We start from the raw sequence: 17,667 nt of genomic DNA on the forward strand, positions 1-17,667 counted from the left end.
TATTCTAACTCTATAAATTTACATTCATGTCATATGACTTATTAAGTTTAATAGTATATGATAAATTACATTTTCATTTTACTCACAATAAACTAATTGTTTTCTCAACATTCAGAATGGTAACTCTGACTCGCATGCAAAATGTTATTCTCGTCAGGTAAATATTATTTAAGTTTATAGTGAAATAGCCTAAAATAATTTGAATTTTCTGATATGTCTAAATGCATTCCTTGTTTATGATTTTTGTTAATAAGATTTTATTTTATTTTATAATATAGCAAATTGAGCAATTGCCACCAAGGATAACATTTGAAGAACCGTTTGAACATAGATGTGAAACCAATTTCATTGAATATCTTCTGGTATACTTGCACCATTTTACTCTTTTAAAAACTTAAAATGTGCTTCTTCTTTTTTTTCTTTTTTCTTTTTTTTTTTTAACGAGATTGTTGTGATTCACTCTTCTCTCCAAAATGTTTAAAATAAATTTAAAAGAATAGGAAAGAATAGCCTAGCGTATGTAGGATAAAGTTGCCCCTTGGCAACTCCAACACAACTCCAACATACTAGCTAAAAGGGATATATTAGCTAGCTTTAGCTAATATTGCCATTTTTTAACCTCCAACTAAGTAGCTTCATACTAGTTATAATACATTCATTACTATAGTAAATAGTAATTTGGTGCTATTCACTGTAACACACTAGAGAAATTAAATATTCACTTCAAATGGTTACTTTCTCTTTGTTTATTGTTTTTATTTTTTCCTTTGATCAAGTGTTGGCAAGAATATAATTAAAAAAAGAAAGATAAATAATATTTAAAGGCAAATAGAGAACCAAATGCTCTATGCAAACTACCCAAGCAGAACCAACTGAACCTCATGAACCTCTCTGTGGCTACATAATAGAGTTACAGCATACTTTGAATACTCATATTGAAAACTGATCATAATTCTAACAATCAAGGACAGGAACTTATGACGGATACATCAATTTGAACCAATAATGCTGGTTGTAAGGGCTTCATAAAATTCTCATGGACCATCACCCCACCCGCTGAAAAATAAATAAATAAAAAAGGGGCAACACATTTACAGACATGGTTGATGCCCTAAACAAATCAGAATACTGAGTCCAATCTCATAACCTCACAATTACAACTAACTTTCAGGGCAATCACAGTGACTCATTTCTTTACAAAGGAATGGTTGTAATTAATATACTATATGTCCATAAGAAACTCACATGAGCTGAAAGCATCGATCTTCTGGATCCTCTACATAATAAGCAGGGTGCTGAATTGCACAAATATGTGGAGAATTGCTGGAAAACGCAGTCCACGAACACGCTATAACCAGACAGTGTCTGTACAACCTTCACAGTTTGTCTCATCCATGCATATATCAAAAAGCAGTCCCAGAGATATTCAAGAAGCGAAACAGCAAAATCAACACCCAGAAATCCAAGATCCTTGAATGAGTTAAACTGACATCATGTTTCAGAGACTTCTACCGGAAGTCTGAATTGCCCACAATCAGGAATATATATATATATATATAATATATTTATAACGATAAAAATGATCCAGATGATTTGTTTCACCTGTGGCAAATGGAAAAATATCCTAGCCTGATGTGTCGATTTCCTTCCCATAATCATCCTCACGAAGATTTCTCCTTAACCGTCTTAACCATATATCATAGTCCATCGGATAGGGCGTTCCACATAGACTGTCAACATAATCAGCAAATGCTTTCAACACAGTTGAGACATCACCAAGCTTCTGCTGAATCAACCTCCTCGACCAAGAGGTCTCTCTCCACTGCAATGCTCCTTCAACTGAATCCAGATCAGGAAAAGCTCCACCAGAGGAATAATAAAGCATATAAACCAGACTCTCCGCATCTGAAGCCGAGCACAACTTTCCCTCCTGAAGAGCATAAGTTGATGAGAAATGAAGATTCATGGCAGGGCGGTCCCTATCTTCAAGAATAGCATGTCCCCAGCCAATAAGAACAAAATGAGGATGCCTTGCGCCAGACCTCACACAAAGTATATTCTCTGGCCTGATGTCTCCATGCCGAATCCCAGCAGAACTGGCAGTTGAAAGTGCAGATAAGCAATCGTGACAACACCTGATTGCCTCATCTGAACCAAATCGACCTTCACTCACCATGTCAGCCACAGTTTCTCCAATTGGGCTGGTCACAAGAATTGGAGTGCCACACCAAGGGTGGTCACAGTTTCCTCCTGCACTGGGTCTTCGACACTCACCAGGGTGAATAATCCTGCCAGATGCAATCAACTGCGGCAGATACTTGCAAGATAGGCCTTTCTGTTTCATGATGGTCAATATTTTAGTCTGTCTCTGAACTTGATACCATAAATTCATATCTTCCCATGCTGGTTCCAGCTGAGAAGGATGGGAGCCAACATATAGAAACTGACTTTTTCCTGGGTCTTCCACAGGAGATGCAAGGTAATATGAAAATTCAGCAGTACTCAAGACCTCGTTAATCTGATAACCCCTTTGCCAGTTTGAATCCTCTAACCATAATATTGATCCTACTTCTAACTTCATCATCTCTTCAGAATGAATTTTATTGGAATCTTCGTGAACTTCTACAATTTCAGGGGAAACTGTATGCTGCTGATGCCGAAATAAACCATTTCCATTCACTCTGGTATCCTCCAACTGCCTCTCCACTCTTCTTGTTTGAAGGCGAGAACCATGGTCAACAGCTAAATCCTCAATAGAGTGCTTGGGCATTCCAGCAAACTGCATGATACAGTGGAAGGTTGCAAAGAGTACCTGTAAAGCACCAATATCTCCCCAATTGGCATTTCCAAGCTTGTTCCAGATTCTATCAACTGGAGAAACTGCAATTCTAGAATGGTTTTTTATCCAATCAGCAGCACATTCATAAACATTATTCACATCATATTCCAACTTATGTACGTCTCCTTCAACTTTTACAACCCCACCATATTGAGAATCGACAAGAAGAACAAAGACTGTGTTTGAACTCTCAGAGAAACTCAATCTGCTTAAGCTTCTTGATAGTAGTATACGAAGAGCATAAAAGAGGGCCTCCCCTAGCACAGAAAGAGAGGGCCGCTGGTCACTATCCGCAGCTAGGATCCCAATATCAGGTCTCAAAAGAGCCAGTTCAAGAATATGGTCCCACTTACCATGGGGATGCCTAGGGTTTTGAAGCATTATACCAGTAGCACAAAGATCTCCAAGCTTACCGTTAGCAATGGCCTCCTCAGCCTGGTAGAATTTCAAGTTAGCATTGGCCAGACAGCTGACAGAGAAAGGCATGGGCTTATCCTGACTCCAAAATGCTTCCCACAAGCCCTTGACACTCGCATGTAAAAAGTCTTCAATTGCAAGATAAGCAGTTGCTTCTACAGCATCAGAAGTAGAAGCATAAACAGCATTGGGCATCCGAATCAGCTGCTGAAATGTAATCCCTTCTAATGCATAATCAAATTTTTGAAGTTCTATTAACTCAAAAGGAACATCAAAGGCAGGCATTTTTGCTGCTGACTTTTCTGTTAATAAATCAAACCAGTCTTCAAGTTTTGCAGTCAGGTGTTTACTATCCCCGAATCTATGAAAGAAGTCCTTTCGATTCCGAGACCTACTAGATGATACACTAGATCTTTTTGTCCCAGACCCTACTGATTCCTGGTCTGGGAATTCACCTGTCAAATATGAAGAGTTCACAAATCCTCCCGTGATGCAAACATTAAAGAACTAAATGATATATAAAAGATGCGGCGAAAAATTATCAAAAAACAGATGATAGCTTTGACCACAGCAATAAAGTGGGATACACAAAAGTATGTCAACGTTACAATAAGGCATTCTTTTCATAGCTTTAGTCTCAACCAAAATATGTGATAAGAAGAGACCAAATAATGTGCTCATCCTCTAGCAAAAAGCCTAATACCCACCACTAAAAATTATGGAAGAGAAAAAAAGAAAAGAAACTTAACAAAAGAAGAGAAACAGGATAAGAGATTGAGTGTATATTTGGTGAAGTTTTGGATTTTGTATTTTGAAGAGTTCTTTTAAACCCCTCTAAGGCAGGGGCTAGGGCCACTTTGTGTACCTATTCCTCTTGGGCAAATCCCGGACCTGTGCAAAGTGCCCCCTCCACACGAATCGAGTAAGACTCTAGCTTCACCGGCAGGCAAATCCCTAAAGAATTGTTTGCACCAAAGGGGATTCGAACCTTAAACTTGATAGAAATGACACCAAGACTAAGGCCCTTACCACTTGAGCCAACTTCTTGGTGTTCTTGAAAAGAGTTTTTGAAAATGTAAGAATTTAGAAGTGTCTTCAGTAGGAGCCACATTTGAAAAGTTTGACTGTAGGCTCTATAGAAGAAAACTCGCTTAGTAAGACTTTTGAATATATATATATATATGAAATGCAAAAATTAGATAAATGTTTTCAAAAAAATTAAAAGAGAGCAAACCAAAAAGACAAAAATCAGGGGTAGCAAAAAAGAAATAAAACAAAAAAGGCAAAAGATAAAAGGTGGACCCGGGGCCAACCTTTCTATCCGGTTAGGGTTGGCCACCCAGTCATCTCCTCACTCCATTGGAGGTGACTTTTATTAAAAAACACATTATATATTTATATAAGTAACAAGTCAATCTCCACACCTGAAAAGAAATAAGCAAATGTTTTCAAAATATTCATATTCGAAGGTTTGGAAATTTCTAAAAAAATATTTGTGTCTAGTTTTTTGAAAAATGTTTTGTGGTTTATTTGGAAAAGTGTATTCGTGGTGGAGGCCACATCCCATAAAAAATCACCTGGTAACTATTCTAAAAAGTGTTTTTCAGTGTTTAAAAACAGAAAAGAGAAACAAAACACTTTATCAAACATGGTCCAAAAAACACAATATAAGATTTTTATTTATATCTACTTATTTTTACCATAAAGAAAGATCTAACAAAAAAAAAAAATAAGATTCTTATTTATCTATTTATTTATTCTTAAGTGCAACAAAAACAAGATGTGAAAACACAATCACTCCCTTAGCGTACATCGTCTCTTATCTGTCGTTATCAGACCATCAATTCAGATTTAAGACCATGACACAGGCTGTTGAGTATGGATAAGAATGTAGACATCTAGTTAGTACCCTAGGCACTCCCTTTGTGTATTGCAATGCAACTAAGCTTAAGTTCTACGTAGCACCAACATAAAGGTCTTTAGCTGGAAGGGTATGATGTTGAATAGGTCCTACTCAAAATGTATTAAAAATTAGTGGAATATTTAATTTGAATAAAACGACTTCCTGGTGGCACAGTATGAAGAGAAGAAGTCCATCTCTCTCTCTCTCTCTCAACAAACACATCATGTTATTTTTTTAAGCTTTGGTGAGGTATTGGCAACTAGCTACACTTATTGTGCTAGCCTTTTTACATAAATGGCATCTTATCATTAGAATATTCTAAAGGTTCCAAAAAGTATACGCAAATCCCTGCTCCTCTGCAATAGTTTGCCATCATATGAGTATCAGATATAAAAAATCTTGGAGCGTTGTAAAGCTTAATTTGAAAATTCAATACTCTAAATTCTTCTTTTCTGGAAAAAGAATTGTTCTTAGAATTGGCTATAAAGGAGTTAATACAGACACATAATGTGTGAAACCTTTTAGACACAATATGTAGCTTGAAAAACGTAAGGTTATATAGCACCCATGGAGAACATCTAAAAAAGTAGCATGGCCATCCTCTAGGATTACCCAGGCATTTTGACAACCATGCTACAACCAGTCCCCATTTTATGGCAATAGCAAATACTCGGTCAATATATTATATTAAGAGGAAATTCAAAATAACATATTTCCATGCAGAACAATTGCATCAATGGAAATGTCATTAACATGAATTAAAAATCAAGACAAAATTCAAGCAATTATGACCTTAAGTACACATAGGAAGATTAAATATTGATTACAAATAACACACACACACACATGATATTCAAATCAGGGTTATACCTCTTGAATTGAACGACAGCTACTACTTAAATCACAACAGACCTACTAGAAAGAGTAAATCAAGTTCTTCAAGTCGAACTTTGCCACAGTCAAGATGAGATAATTTTGGATTTGGTGATAACAGCTACCATTTATGAGGGAAAAAAAATTTCCAGTCCTAAACCATTGACCAACAAATCCAAGTCGTTCTACTATTTCAGTCTCGAAGTGAAAAAAGAAAAAGATAGTCTCTTATTTTCCAGTCAACATCTCTCTTTCTTCCTGCAATCAGTCCCATAGAATGACTCATACTCTCCCTTCATTTATTACAAAATTCAATAGCACAGTATTGCGATCTTCTCCAAGTCAACTTCAGGCAATAATTTTGAGATATTACTGAACTTTGTCTTCAAATCCACCCACAATCTAGCTTGGGGTACTTCATTTAAGCTGAGTCTACTTTTTGACACATAATGTTAATCCATGTGGCGATACTACTATTACCTAAACAACGCAACGGAAAATGCCATGTATTCTTTTATTGAAACCACAAACTCATATTATAAACTGTAAATTGGGCACCAAAGCACTAACTAACAGATTACTTCATTAACGGATAATATGTTCTGATAACACATAGATATCATTGCTATCCTATACTATACATTATCCAAAGTTTATACATACACAAGGCCTGAGCCTGACTGGTCCTCCACAAAATATCCTGAACCTCAAAAGCTGGACCTTCCCCAAATCCTAAGGATAGTAGTCCAAGTGATTATTGGGCACCTCCTTGCCTACCGCAGCTATATCTGTAAAATTAAACAATTTTACAGGTGGAAATGGTGAGTCCACAGCTCAGTAAGAAAAACATCCAGTCAATACTATGTGTGTGATGTGAGCCCCTATTTACTTTAAAATTTCTCTCTTTTTTTTCTTTTTTTTTTATCAAAGTCATTTTGAAATAAAAGGTAGTTCTCAAGATCAAAATAAACTTTTCTTTTATAATGGATGCAAGGGTTTTAGAAAACTATCGCGACAATGTGCCTTTGCAAAAATGTTTGTGTAAAACTTATGAGAGAGATTTTTCTTTCATAGTAGACACTAAAACTGGAAATTCTTAGCATTTTCTTTTCCAGTGTCATATCGTAGTATATATATTCAACTCATTTGCTTAGCAAATAATAATAAGAAACATTATGAAAATCAAAACACGCACATGATACATATTTATAATCTAAAAACATATTTTATTAGTTTAATTTATAGTTTTGTTAAACGTACTCCCCCACTTAACACTATGTCACTAGGTGTACTCCCCCACCTAATATTGAGTTGTTAAGCGTACTCTCCCACTTAACACAAGAGCATTAGGCGTACTCCCCCACCTAGCACTAGGTCATTTAAGCATACTCCCCCACTTTACACAAAGTCGTCAAGCATATTTCCCCACCTAACACTGCATTGCAATTGTACTCCCCCACTCGACACTAGGTCATTAAAATTTTCATTTCTCATAAAAATTTAATTCTTTATTAAACTAGTCTTTTCATTTCCAACACTTAATTTTCTTCAAACTCTTCTTTTAAATTCCTCTTCTTCTTTTTTTGGATGAATAAGCAACTTCTATAACAACAAGCAGATTACAACTCACATTCCAGATACAAACCAGCAACTGGACCTCTGCTGCATAATAGCAGCATAACATAGATACTGTCAATTGTACTAAATACCTCTCAATGTAGGGGTTCCTCGTATTATATAGGAATTGTATAGCTAATTACAGGTTATATCTCAAAGATTACAGCAGTCTAGGAGAACAAATAAGGTAACTAAAATCCACCTATTAATTACAAGATATTATAGCTATAATACAAAAACATGTCATAACTAGAGAGACTAATTATGGCTAAATATATATGATATATATGCCGTATCTGACTGACATCCCCCCTCAAATTGATGCTGGTCGATCAAGAAGCATCAATTTGCCCACAAGGAACTGATGACGCTGTCGTGTCATGGCCTTCGTGAAAACGTCAGCTATCTGGAAATTAGTGGAAACATGAGGGAGAGAGATAACACGAGTGTCCAAGGCTTCCCTTCGTACAATCATTGTAAACAGGATTAGCAGCTATTTGAATGGCACTAGTATTATCAGCATGAAGGGGAGTAGAATCAAATTGAGAAAAACCAAGCTCAGCCAGAAGCCCACGAAGCCAGACAATCTCAGAACAAGTAGCAGACATTGCCCGATATTCGGATTCAATAGATGATTTAGAAACGCGAGCTTGTTTCTTACTCTTCCAAGAAATCAAAGAATCACCAAGAAACATGCACCAACCCGTGACAGACCACCGAGTATCAAGACATCCGGCCCAATCCGCATCACTATAAGCAACAAGGCAAAGAGGAGAGCCGGTTGGAAAGAAAAATCCACGGCCAGGTGACCCCCGAAGATATTGAACGATACGGCGAACAACAGCTAAATGAAGATGGCATGGAGTTTGCATAAACTGGCTAACCTGCTGGACAGCAAAGGAAATATCAGGCTGAGTAATAGTCAAATAGTTCAAGCTGCCTACCAACTGTCGGAACACAGTAGGATCAAAAAGAAGATCACCCTTCTCACTTCGATATTTCACATTAACCTCCATAGGAGTATCCACCGAAGAAGAATCCTGAAGACCAGCCAGGCTAATCAAGTCTTTGGTATATTTGTGTTGATCCAACAATATACCTAAAGAATCAGTGTGCACATCCAACCCCAAAAAATATGTAAGAAGACCAAGGTCTTTCATATGAAAAGACGCCTGAAGATTCTACTTGAGATGGGCAATCAAACTGGAGTCAGTGCCAGTAATGACAATATCATCCACATACACAAGTAAAGAATGAGACCAGTCGGAGTCTTGCAAAGGAACAAAGAGGAGTCAAATTGGCTTTGAACAAAGGAGAAGCAAAGCAGAGTAGACCTGAATTTTTCAAACCATGCCCGGGGAGCCTGTTTTAAGCCATAGAGAGACCACTTTAACTTACACACAACAGTAGATGGAGAAGAAAACAAACCCGGAGGAGGAGTCAAGTAAATATCCTCTTTGAGATCACCATGAAGAAAAGCATTTTTGACGTCCATCTGGTGAAGTGGCCAGCCTTGGGAGGTGGCAATAGAAATAACTGTACACACTATGGTCATCTTCGCCACCAGAGCAAATGTTATGGTCCACCCCATATTCTTGCCTATTCCCAAGAGCAACTAATCGTGCCTTCTACTGATCCAGAGTCACATCAGAGCGAAGCTTAATCGAGTAAACCCATTTACAACCGATGGCTTTAACATTAGAGAGGCAAGGAACCACGTCCCATGTATAATCGTCCTGGAGAGCCCGAAGTTCCTCATCCATCACTTTCCGCCAACATTCATATTTAACAGCCTCGGAAAAGCATGTAGGGATGGAAATAGAAGACAAAATAGCATTGAAAGAAGTGTGAAAAAAACCATACCGATCAGGAGGACGTGATACTCGGGTAGATCGTCGAGAACCAGACTCAGGAACTGTCTCAGATGGCAGGTCAATCTAAGGAGAAGTTGTCGGAACAGTTTTAGATGAAGGGTCAGTCACGAGAAGGGACAAAGTCGGTAGACATCGAGTATACACAATTCCAGGTTTGAACCGTTCAGGCAGAAGAGGCAATTCATCAAAACAAGGTAGAATACTAATCTCAAGCAATGACGCAACGTGTAGAAAAGAAACATTGATTCTCAAAGAAAACAACATTACGAGATATACAAAATTTGATAGAACAAGGATCATAGCAAACATAACCTTTGTGAGAAATACTATAACCCATAAAGGCACATTTAACAAACTGAGCAGAAAGTTTGTGACGTTCATGAGGAGGTAAATGAACAAAACAAACACATCCAAAAGTATGCAGATTAAGATAGCTAGAATGCTAATGATACAAACGATAATAAGGAGAATCAAAATTCAAGACCTGAGAGGGCAGTCTATTAATTAAGTAAACTGAAGTAGATAATGCCTCAACCCAAAATTTAGACGGAATGGATGACTCAAGCAATAAGATGCGAACAACGTCCAAGAGATGTCGGTTCTTTCGTTCCGCCACCACATTTTGCTGAGGAGTATAAGGACAAGAGTGCTGAGAGACAATTCCTTTGTGGTGTAAGAAATCATGAAACTCGGGAGACATGTATTCTCCATTAGAATTAGACCTCAAAATCTACCTGTAGTAAATTAATTCTCAATATATGCTACAAAGGTCTTAAAAACAGATAGGACGTCAGATTTGGCCCGAAGAAAATAGACCCAAGTATACCAATTGAAATCATCTATGAATGTCACAAAATAATTATATCGAGCATAAGAAATTATAGGAGAAATCCCCCATACATCACTATGCACAATATCAAAGCATTTTGCACCACGACCACCATGAGAAGAAAAAGAAAGTGTCTTACTCTTACCAAGTTTGCAGACAGAACAGTCAAATGACAAATTTTTAGAAACTTGTTCTTTATTGCCTAAGAAACCAGAATTTAACATATGAGACAGAATAACAGAGTTTGGATGACCCAAACGTTTGTGCCATACTTCGTTTGGAGTGTTAACTGTCATACAAGCCAAAGATAAACAACTAGGAATTGAAAAGTGCAATGGAAATAGTCTGCCAACTTTAGGCCCCTACGCGAGTATCTTCCTCGACACCTGATCTGCACAAGACAACCATCACGAGAGAAATGGACATCATAGTTTTTTCAACTAACTAGCCAACTGAAATAAGACTATTAGAAAGTCCAGTAGATACATAAACATCTCTGAATGAAGGATTGATATCTCCTACTTCATTAATAGCTAAATGACTCCCATTAGCTACTTGAATATGAGACGAACCAAGATATGGACGAACATTACAAAGAGTATTAGATGATTTGGTCATATGATTGGATGCAGCAGAATCAATAAGCCAAGACTTATACGAAGTAGTACCATTACCTTGGAGCCCTAAGGCGGAAAATGCTGACATAATCATCTGCTGGACCATTTCAGGAGTAAGAACAAATGATCCAGCCGCAGAAGAAGAAGCTAAGGACATCACTGGAGCAGAAGAGGTGTTCACTGCAGCCTGATAGGCGGTAGCTTGACGATTCTGAGGCCGAGTGGGACATTCTTTGATAAAGTGGCCCTGTTTCTTATAGTAGTTGCACGATTTTTTTGCACAGTTGGCGGCAATATGACCATACTCCTTGCTGCTGAAACACTGGACATTGCGCATATCCTTACCCTTCCCTTTCCCGTAGGCTTCATAGTCTACTGGATTTGGGTTGGAATCTTGCTGGAACATAGCCTGTGTGAGAAGACGCTGCTCCTCGCGAAGAAATTCTCCAAAACAAACATCCAAAGATGGAGAAGGATCCCGGTTCATCAAATTTGAATGAGTAACCTCAAATTCAGGGCACCATTTCATCAAGAATTAATCTCTCTTGATCTGCTCATGAGCAGCCTAAACAGCAGAGAGAGATGCAGCAGGTACCTTCGCATAAACCATATTAGAAAATTTTCCCCACAAATTCTGAAAACCAGAAAAATACTCTTGAATGGAGAGATTGCCTTGACTGTAACTAGCAATCTCATATTCCAACTGAAAACGACATGCAGTATTATCTTGGTGATAAACCTTCAACAAATACTCCCACATAGTCTTTGCAGACTTATAGGGCCTCAAATTGAGCACAATATGAGGATCGATAGACCCTAAGATCCATGACATCACATGTGCATCTTTGACCTTCCACTTAGCCAACTCCTTAGATTCCGTTGGAGTTGGATCACTACCGTCAATATGGCCGCACAACTCTATTCCCATAACAAACAATTGAAACTAGAATTCCCAAGTAGAATAATTTTTTCCAGTAAAACGAACCCCGAAAGACTCGCTAGAAGACATGATGAAACCAAAATAGAATTAGAAATGATAAAACCTGATAAAGGAGTAACAGGCCCACCAGATCTGTTGGACAGCAAGCCCAAAGCTCACCAAACAGAAACCTTAAAAACCCACAATTACCAGTCCACAAGCCCAATCCGCAAGCTCACAAGCCCACAAGTTTGCAAGCCCAGTCCGCACTCACGACACCACACCAAAACCTGCAACAGCTACTCCACGCTCACCGCACCACACCAAAATAGAATCAGCCACACCTGAACCTGCCGACAACGCCAAATCTCTGACAACCCAGATCACAGACAGCACCACAGATCGCCGAAAGCCCAAGTCTACACAAAACCTGCCGACAACCACCACAGACCTTGCCGACAGCCACCAAGGATTCTCCACAACCTCCAAAAGGTCTGCCAACAGCCACTAATCAATGTAAATTGCCGCTACCCTCAACAGAAACTGCTGAATAGCAGTTTAGAACCCACCAGAATGATCGAAAACTCCCCTGAAGTTATCGACTGCCACAGAAAAAAAAACCATCCAGTCCCAACCCAACCCATAAATCTCGAATCACAACTCGACAATTCCTACGCCCCTCAACAGGTAACTGAAAACCTAGAACAACCCTAATTTAGATGATGGCTTTGATATCATGTCAATTGTACTGAATACCTCTCAATGTGAGGGTTGCTCGTATTATATAGTAATTGTATAGCTAATTATAGACTATATCTCAACGATTACAGCAATCTAGGAGAACAAATAAGGTAACTAAAATTCACCTATTAATTACAAGATACTATAGCTATAATACAAAAACATGTCATAACTAGAGAGACTAATTATGGCTAAATATATTTTTTTGATAAGTAAATTATGGCTAAATATATATATGATATATACGTCGTATCTGACTGACGGATACAACTCAAACACCTAGATACAATTCCAATTGAAGGAGCTCAGCAGCGCAACACAAACATACCCGACCCTACAAACTCTCAACCTGCTCCAAACACAGAGACAGACTAACTATTACTTTACAAACCAAAGACCAAAAGTATTTACGTAATATCTGATTGTGAAAGCCCCATCTGCAGCAGAGAGATTTGTTCATGATCAAGGCCATGAACCTTCTAGCTCCCATGACTCGAGTCAGAATCTCCCAATCCATTATTTTAAATTCCTTTTTTGTGTAAACCATGTAAATCACAGTGAAATATATATTGACATACATAAAATACTTATATTGGATGGCTCATACAAGTAAAGCTATGCATATACATGATAAAAAGCAGTTCATGATAAAATCAGTTATGTTGTTGGCAAGAAGCTTTACTTACAACTTATACTAAATCCTTCGCTTACTCGTTTGCCTGTATCAGGTGTCCGTCTGCATCAAATTACACTTACTCATTAGGACCTACTTTCGTTTGGAAACCCTAAAACTCATCCCAGACGCTAAACCATCTTAACCCTTGAAACAAACCCTAATTTTTGACATCTGGACAGTCCCGTTCGAACGGAATACGAACAGTGATCACTAGAATCGGCTCGTTCAAATAGGGTTAAAATGCAACTTCGACAGGGGTTTTCTGTTACTACCTCGTTCAAATGCCACTCATGCTGTTCGAACGGCAACATGCGGAAACTACACCCCAACACAAAAAGCCTAAATTAATTTGATTTTTAACACTCCCAAATCCTCCTCTTACTTCATATAATTCCATGCAACCAAACATGCATTTCAAAACACCAACTTTTTACGTTAAAAATCCTTCCATTTTATGACAACCCTAGTTTCTTTCTTTTCTCCAAATCATATCTCAAACATTACCACAACAACCACAATACTTCCGTATTATAAATACTACAAGTTCAAAACTCAACATTTACTTTGCAACACAACTTCACAAAATCTCTAAATAACAAATGATTACATCAACACACTAAATCACAATACAAAACTTTGAGTTCATGGAGAGAAGGGTGTTCAACTTACCCTTGGAGCTCCTCTTTAAGCTTTTCTCTTCTTTTTCCAAACTTCTCACTCACCCCTCTTACTTTCTTTCTCAAGAATACTTTCTTTTTTTTTTGATAAGTAATAAGTATATTATCAAACGCGCAGAGGAGCGCAACCCATGTATACAAGATGTATTATAAGAAACCAAACCCCTACTGATTAGAAAAAGATTTACAAAGCTCTAAGAAATTAGAAAAAGTAGACTCATGCGAGTGAAACCAAGTCACTCCCCAAGAGGACAAAGTATGTAGTGCCAACTTCCTCAACTCAATCATGCTGCTCTCAAGAATACTCAAGAATCACTCTAAAAAAATCCTCCCTTAGCTTTCTCTCTCAGATGAAACAAATAGAAGAAGGGAGGAGCAAATTTCCTTTCACTCACAATCATTTAAATAGACAAATTTTTTGATATTGTGCACTGGCGTTCAAAGGGGATATGCTTACATTTGATTAGCATTGAGTTAGAGGTATTAAATACTTGTTGAGTCAATGTCATGTCTCGCCAAACAAATTTTGACACGTGGAGATGCTTCTCCATTCAAACGGGAAGTTCTCCCATTCAAACGGGACCTAACACTCAGCATTAAAACATGCATCCAATCAGTCTTTTATGCTCGTGATGAAATCGTGGCCATCCATCTTTATCCACCACTCAATCATGGGCTTAACACATGGAGACGTTGTTCCATTCAAACGACATGTTCTCCGTTTGAACCCGATCAACTCAAATTTCATCTTGGCTGTTCATTTTCCCGCGCTTGCTGCTAATTGACATGTGGTACCATATCTCATTTGAACGGGACTACCTTCCGTTCGGTTCTGGAAATTTTTGAAGCTTTTTCAGCTTAGGTTTTAAGCCTTAATTGATCAAATGCCTAACTAGGCAATATTGTTCACATGACAGTAAATCAAGCATAACCTTTTTGTAAGAGTATCAAAATCACACATGTAACCCATTTCAAAAATATCAAATCGGTCCTACTGGGTGTGTGCATAACTTACTAATAAATAAATAAATAATAAAAAATAAAAAAAAAACTTGCATAGAAACTCAAAGATTAAAATTATCATTAAAGTTAGTTTCTTATTAAAATTTCACCACCATAAATTGGAGGGCGAAGCCAAGGAAGGGTGTAAATGAATCATCTTGAGTGTCACATTTACCAACAGTATATTAATCTCACATGTTGGATACAAATTCCCTTGCCCCCAAACTTTAGAAAAATTATAATGATACCTATCAACTAAGAGAGAATCACACATGAATAGATCTTTCTATAGGATGATACATGGAAAACATTTGAGGAAAAAAAAAAAAGGGGATTCAAAATAACGTCCTCTCTAAAAGCCAGCTTAATAAACCCTTACTTATGATTATTGTATAGACATAAGGTCGGGCAGTTCAGAGTCACCTCATACCTAAATAACTAGTAACACCTCACCTAAACCAGCTCTTTCAGGCATTTTGACAATAACCAATACGATCAATGCCACTACATTCATACCTTTTATATTTTCACAAGGAAATCTCCAAACCCAGATGGAAATTTCCCTGATGTATACTTTGCAAATGAAACACAATGAGTAGGGGACTTCATATATACTCGAATAAGTGGAAATACATATAGCCTGTAAGAGGATAGCTAGTTTTTTTCAAAATGAGTAGGGGACTTCATGCCTCACAAAGAAACAAGTTTTTTCAAGATAAAATTGTTGGAGTGTGTCTTTGTTAGATACAGAGAAGAACATAAACATAAAGGGCAGGGGCGAAGGTGGGCGAAAGTTTGCACCAATGATATTGCCTGAACTCAGTAATCTGCCGTTCCTTTTGGAAAATGCAAGATCTTCACCAGTGACACAGTGACAAGCGGTTTAGACCAATGGTAGGGCTCGGCTTGGAAGCAAGCCACAGCTATCTTGAATCAATTAATGAATAAATGTCAATTACATCAAACTCTCTAATTAAGTTTCAAAAATAAAAATTGTAATTCCTTTAGAAAATAGCAAAGATAAATGGCATTGCGTATACACAACTCCAATCGGGCAGGGAATTCTCACACATTGCAGAGTGTTCAAAGCAAAATCCGAAAATACTGAGGGGAAATTCTATGAAATTCAAGCGAATCATAATACATAAGCAACGGAAAATAGTACAGGAAGAAAATTTCGAGTCAATCGGGTTCTTTATGAAGTAAAATTCAGTCAAAGTGGAAGTCAAAAGAGAGAGAATTTAGGGTTGGGAGAGAGACAGAGAGAGAGAGAGAAATACCTTCCATCACGATTCGCTTTCGAGTTTCTTCCGCTACCTCGGATCTTTCAGGTCGGGAAAAACGTCCGGCTGTCTGTCAGTGCCTCTGTTTTCTCTATCTGTCTCCCAAACGTCGTCTGTCTGTCGTCGTTTGTAGTTTTTGTTCTCAGTTCAGTACAATGGCTGTGTTTCTTAAACAACACCACCCCCACGGCACTACTCATCTTTAAAAAAAATTAAAATAATAATAATAATAATAATGATTATATAAGAAAATGAAAAAGTGGTATTAAAAATTGACAAAAAATTATTTTGTAGTAATTTTTTTATTTAAATAATAATAAAAAATAAATGAAATGATATAAAAGTGAATAATTTAATATAAAAATAAGAATAATTTCTTAAGAAAAAATAAAATAAATAATATGGTAAAATGTAGGGAAATGTAAGAGAATGAGGTGGGGTTTAACGAACAAGGGGAATGACTCATCAATGTTCTTCTACTTTCTTTTATTACCTGCAACGGTTTAATGCGAGATGCTGCCGTTCTTTTGTCTTTACTTCTCGGCTCTCGCGAGTTTTTTTATTGAATTTCTTTTTCTCTTTTACATCGTTTCGTCTTGTTGCCCATCTATTTTTCTTTACCTTTTTTATTTTTCTTGTTTTTTAACCGGGCAAGAACTTTCTTCTTTTACCTTCAAATGGACTTTCTTTTTATAAGATCAATAGACAATCTTGATTTCATAATTGTTGAAAATAATTCCACTCAACCCGCCCATCAAATTCTAGGCCTCAAGGCCAATAATAGACCCACAAAACTACCAATTCAGCAAGACACAATTCGAGCCCGAGTGAGACTTTACTAAAAGAATTTGAGCTAACAGTCCTACTCCAAGTTCAACTAGAGTAGGAACCCAGGTTCAATTCAAACTCTCAGCACTTCTATATTAAATTGGGGTAGAAACCCTAATCCAAGTTGGACTCTACATATTAACCTATAAACAAGCTCCTACATTAGGTATAAACGACAAAATTATTATGCATTAAGCTTACTTTTCTCTAAAAAACTGACTTAAGCATCGGAGTTTTCTCGACATAAACTCTAGCGAAACTTGACACTCTTACTTGCTATTTTGCAGCGATCATGGGAATGCGAAAAGCGTATTGTTCACACCAGACCTATGATGCCCTAAGTTTCCAAGAGTTAACTATCCCTATAATAAACCATTTCTGCTTAAGCCTAAGAAGTTACTTTTAACCGCTAAGGTATTCCTTAACCTTAAAACAAGCCTTCACTTGAAATTAGCCTAAAAACCCTAAACCAACTTTCTAGCCGAACGTTCAGTGGGGGACCACCAAACGTTCACCCCGTCTTTAGTGCAAACATTTGAGAGGGGACCACACCAAACATTTGTTGACCAAAA

The 17,667-nt window shown here is 37.4% G+C and overlaps 1 protein-coding gene across 2 annotated transcripts; it reads right to left on the reverse strand.

Moving 5' to 3' along the window:
• Positions 1-908: 908 nt before the first annotated feature.
• LOC132191673 (uncharacterized) lies at positions 909-16,440 on the reverse strand. 2 transcript variants are annotated; one of them, XM_059606766.2, is made up of 2 exons: positions 16,265-16,439; positions 909-3,711 (listed from the first exon to the last, which is right to left on the reverse strand). In XM_059606766.2, the coding sequence occupies exons 1-2, from the start codon at positions 16,269-16,271 to the stop codon at positions 1,625-1,627; spliced, it is 2,094 nt and encodes a 697-aa protein (XP_059462749.1). In that variant the 5' UTR covers positions 16,272-16,439; the 3' UTR covers positions 909-1,624. The 2 variants fall into 2 exon arrangements, 1 of the variants encoding a protein (XP_059462749.1); XR_009441297.2 differs by lacking the exon at positions 909-3,711 and adding an exon at positions 4,765-6,820 and having other exon boundaries at positions 16,265-16,440.
• Positions 16,441-17,667: the final 1,227 nt, after the last annotated feature.

The sequence above is a fragment of the Corylus avellana genome, chromosome 10 (assembly GCF_965113065.1).
Source record: "Corylus avellana chromosome 10, dhCorAvel1.hap1.2, whole genome shotgun sequence".
Classification (NCBI taxonomy): Eukaryota; Viridiplantae; Streptophyta; class Magnoliopsida; order Fagales; family Betulaceae; genus Corylus; species Corylus avellana.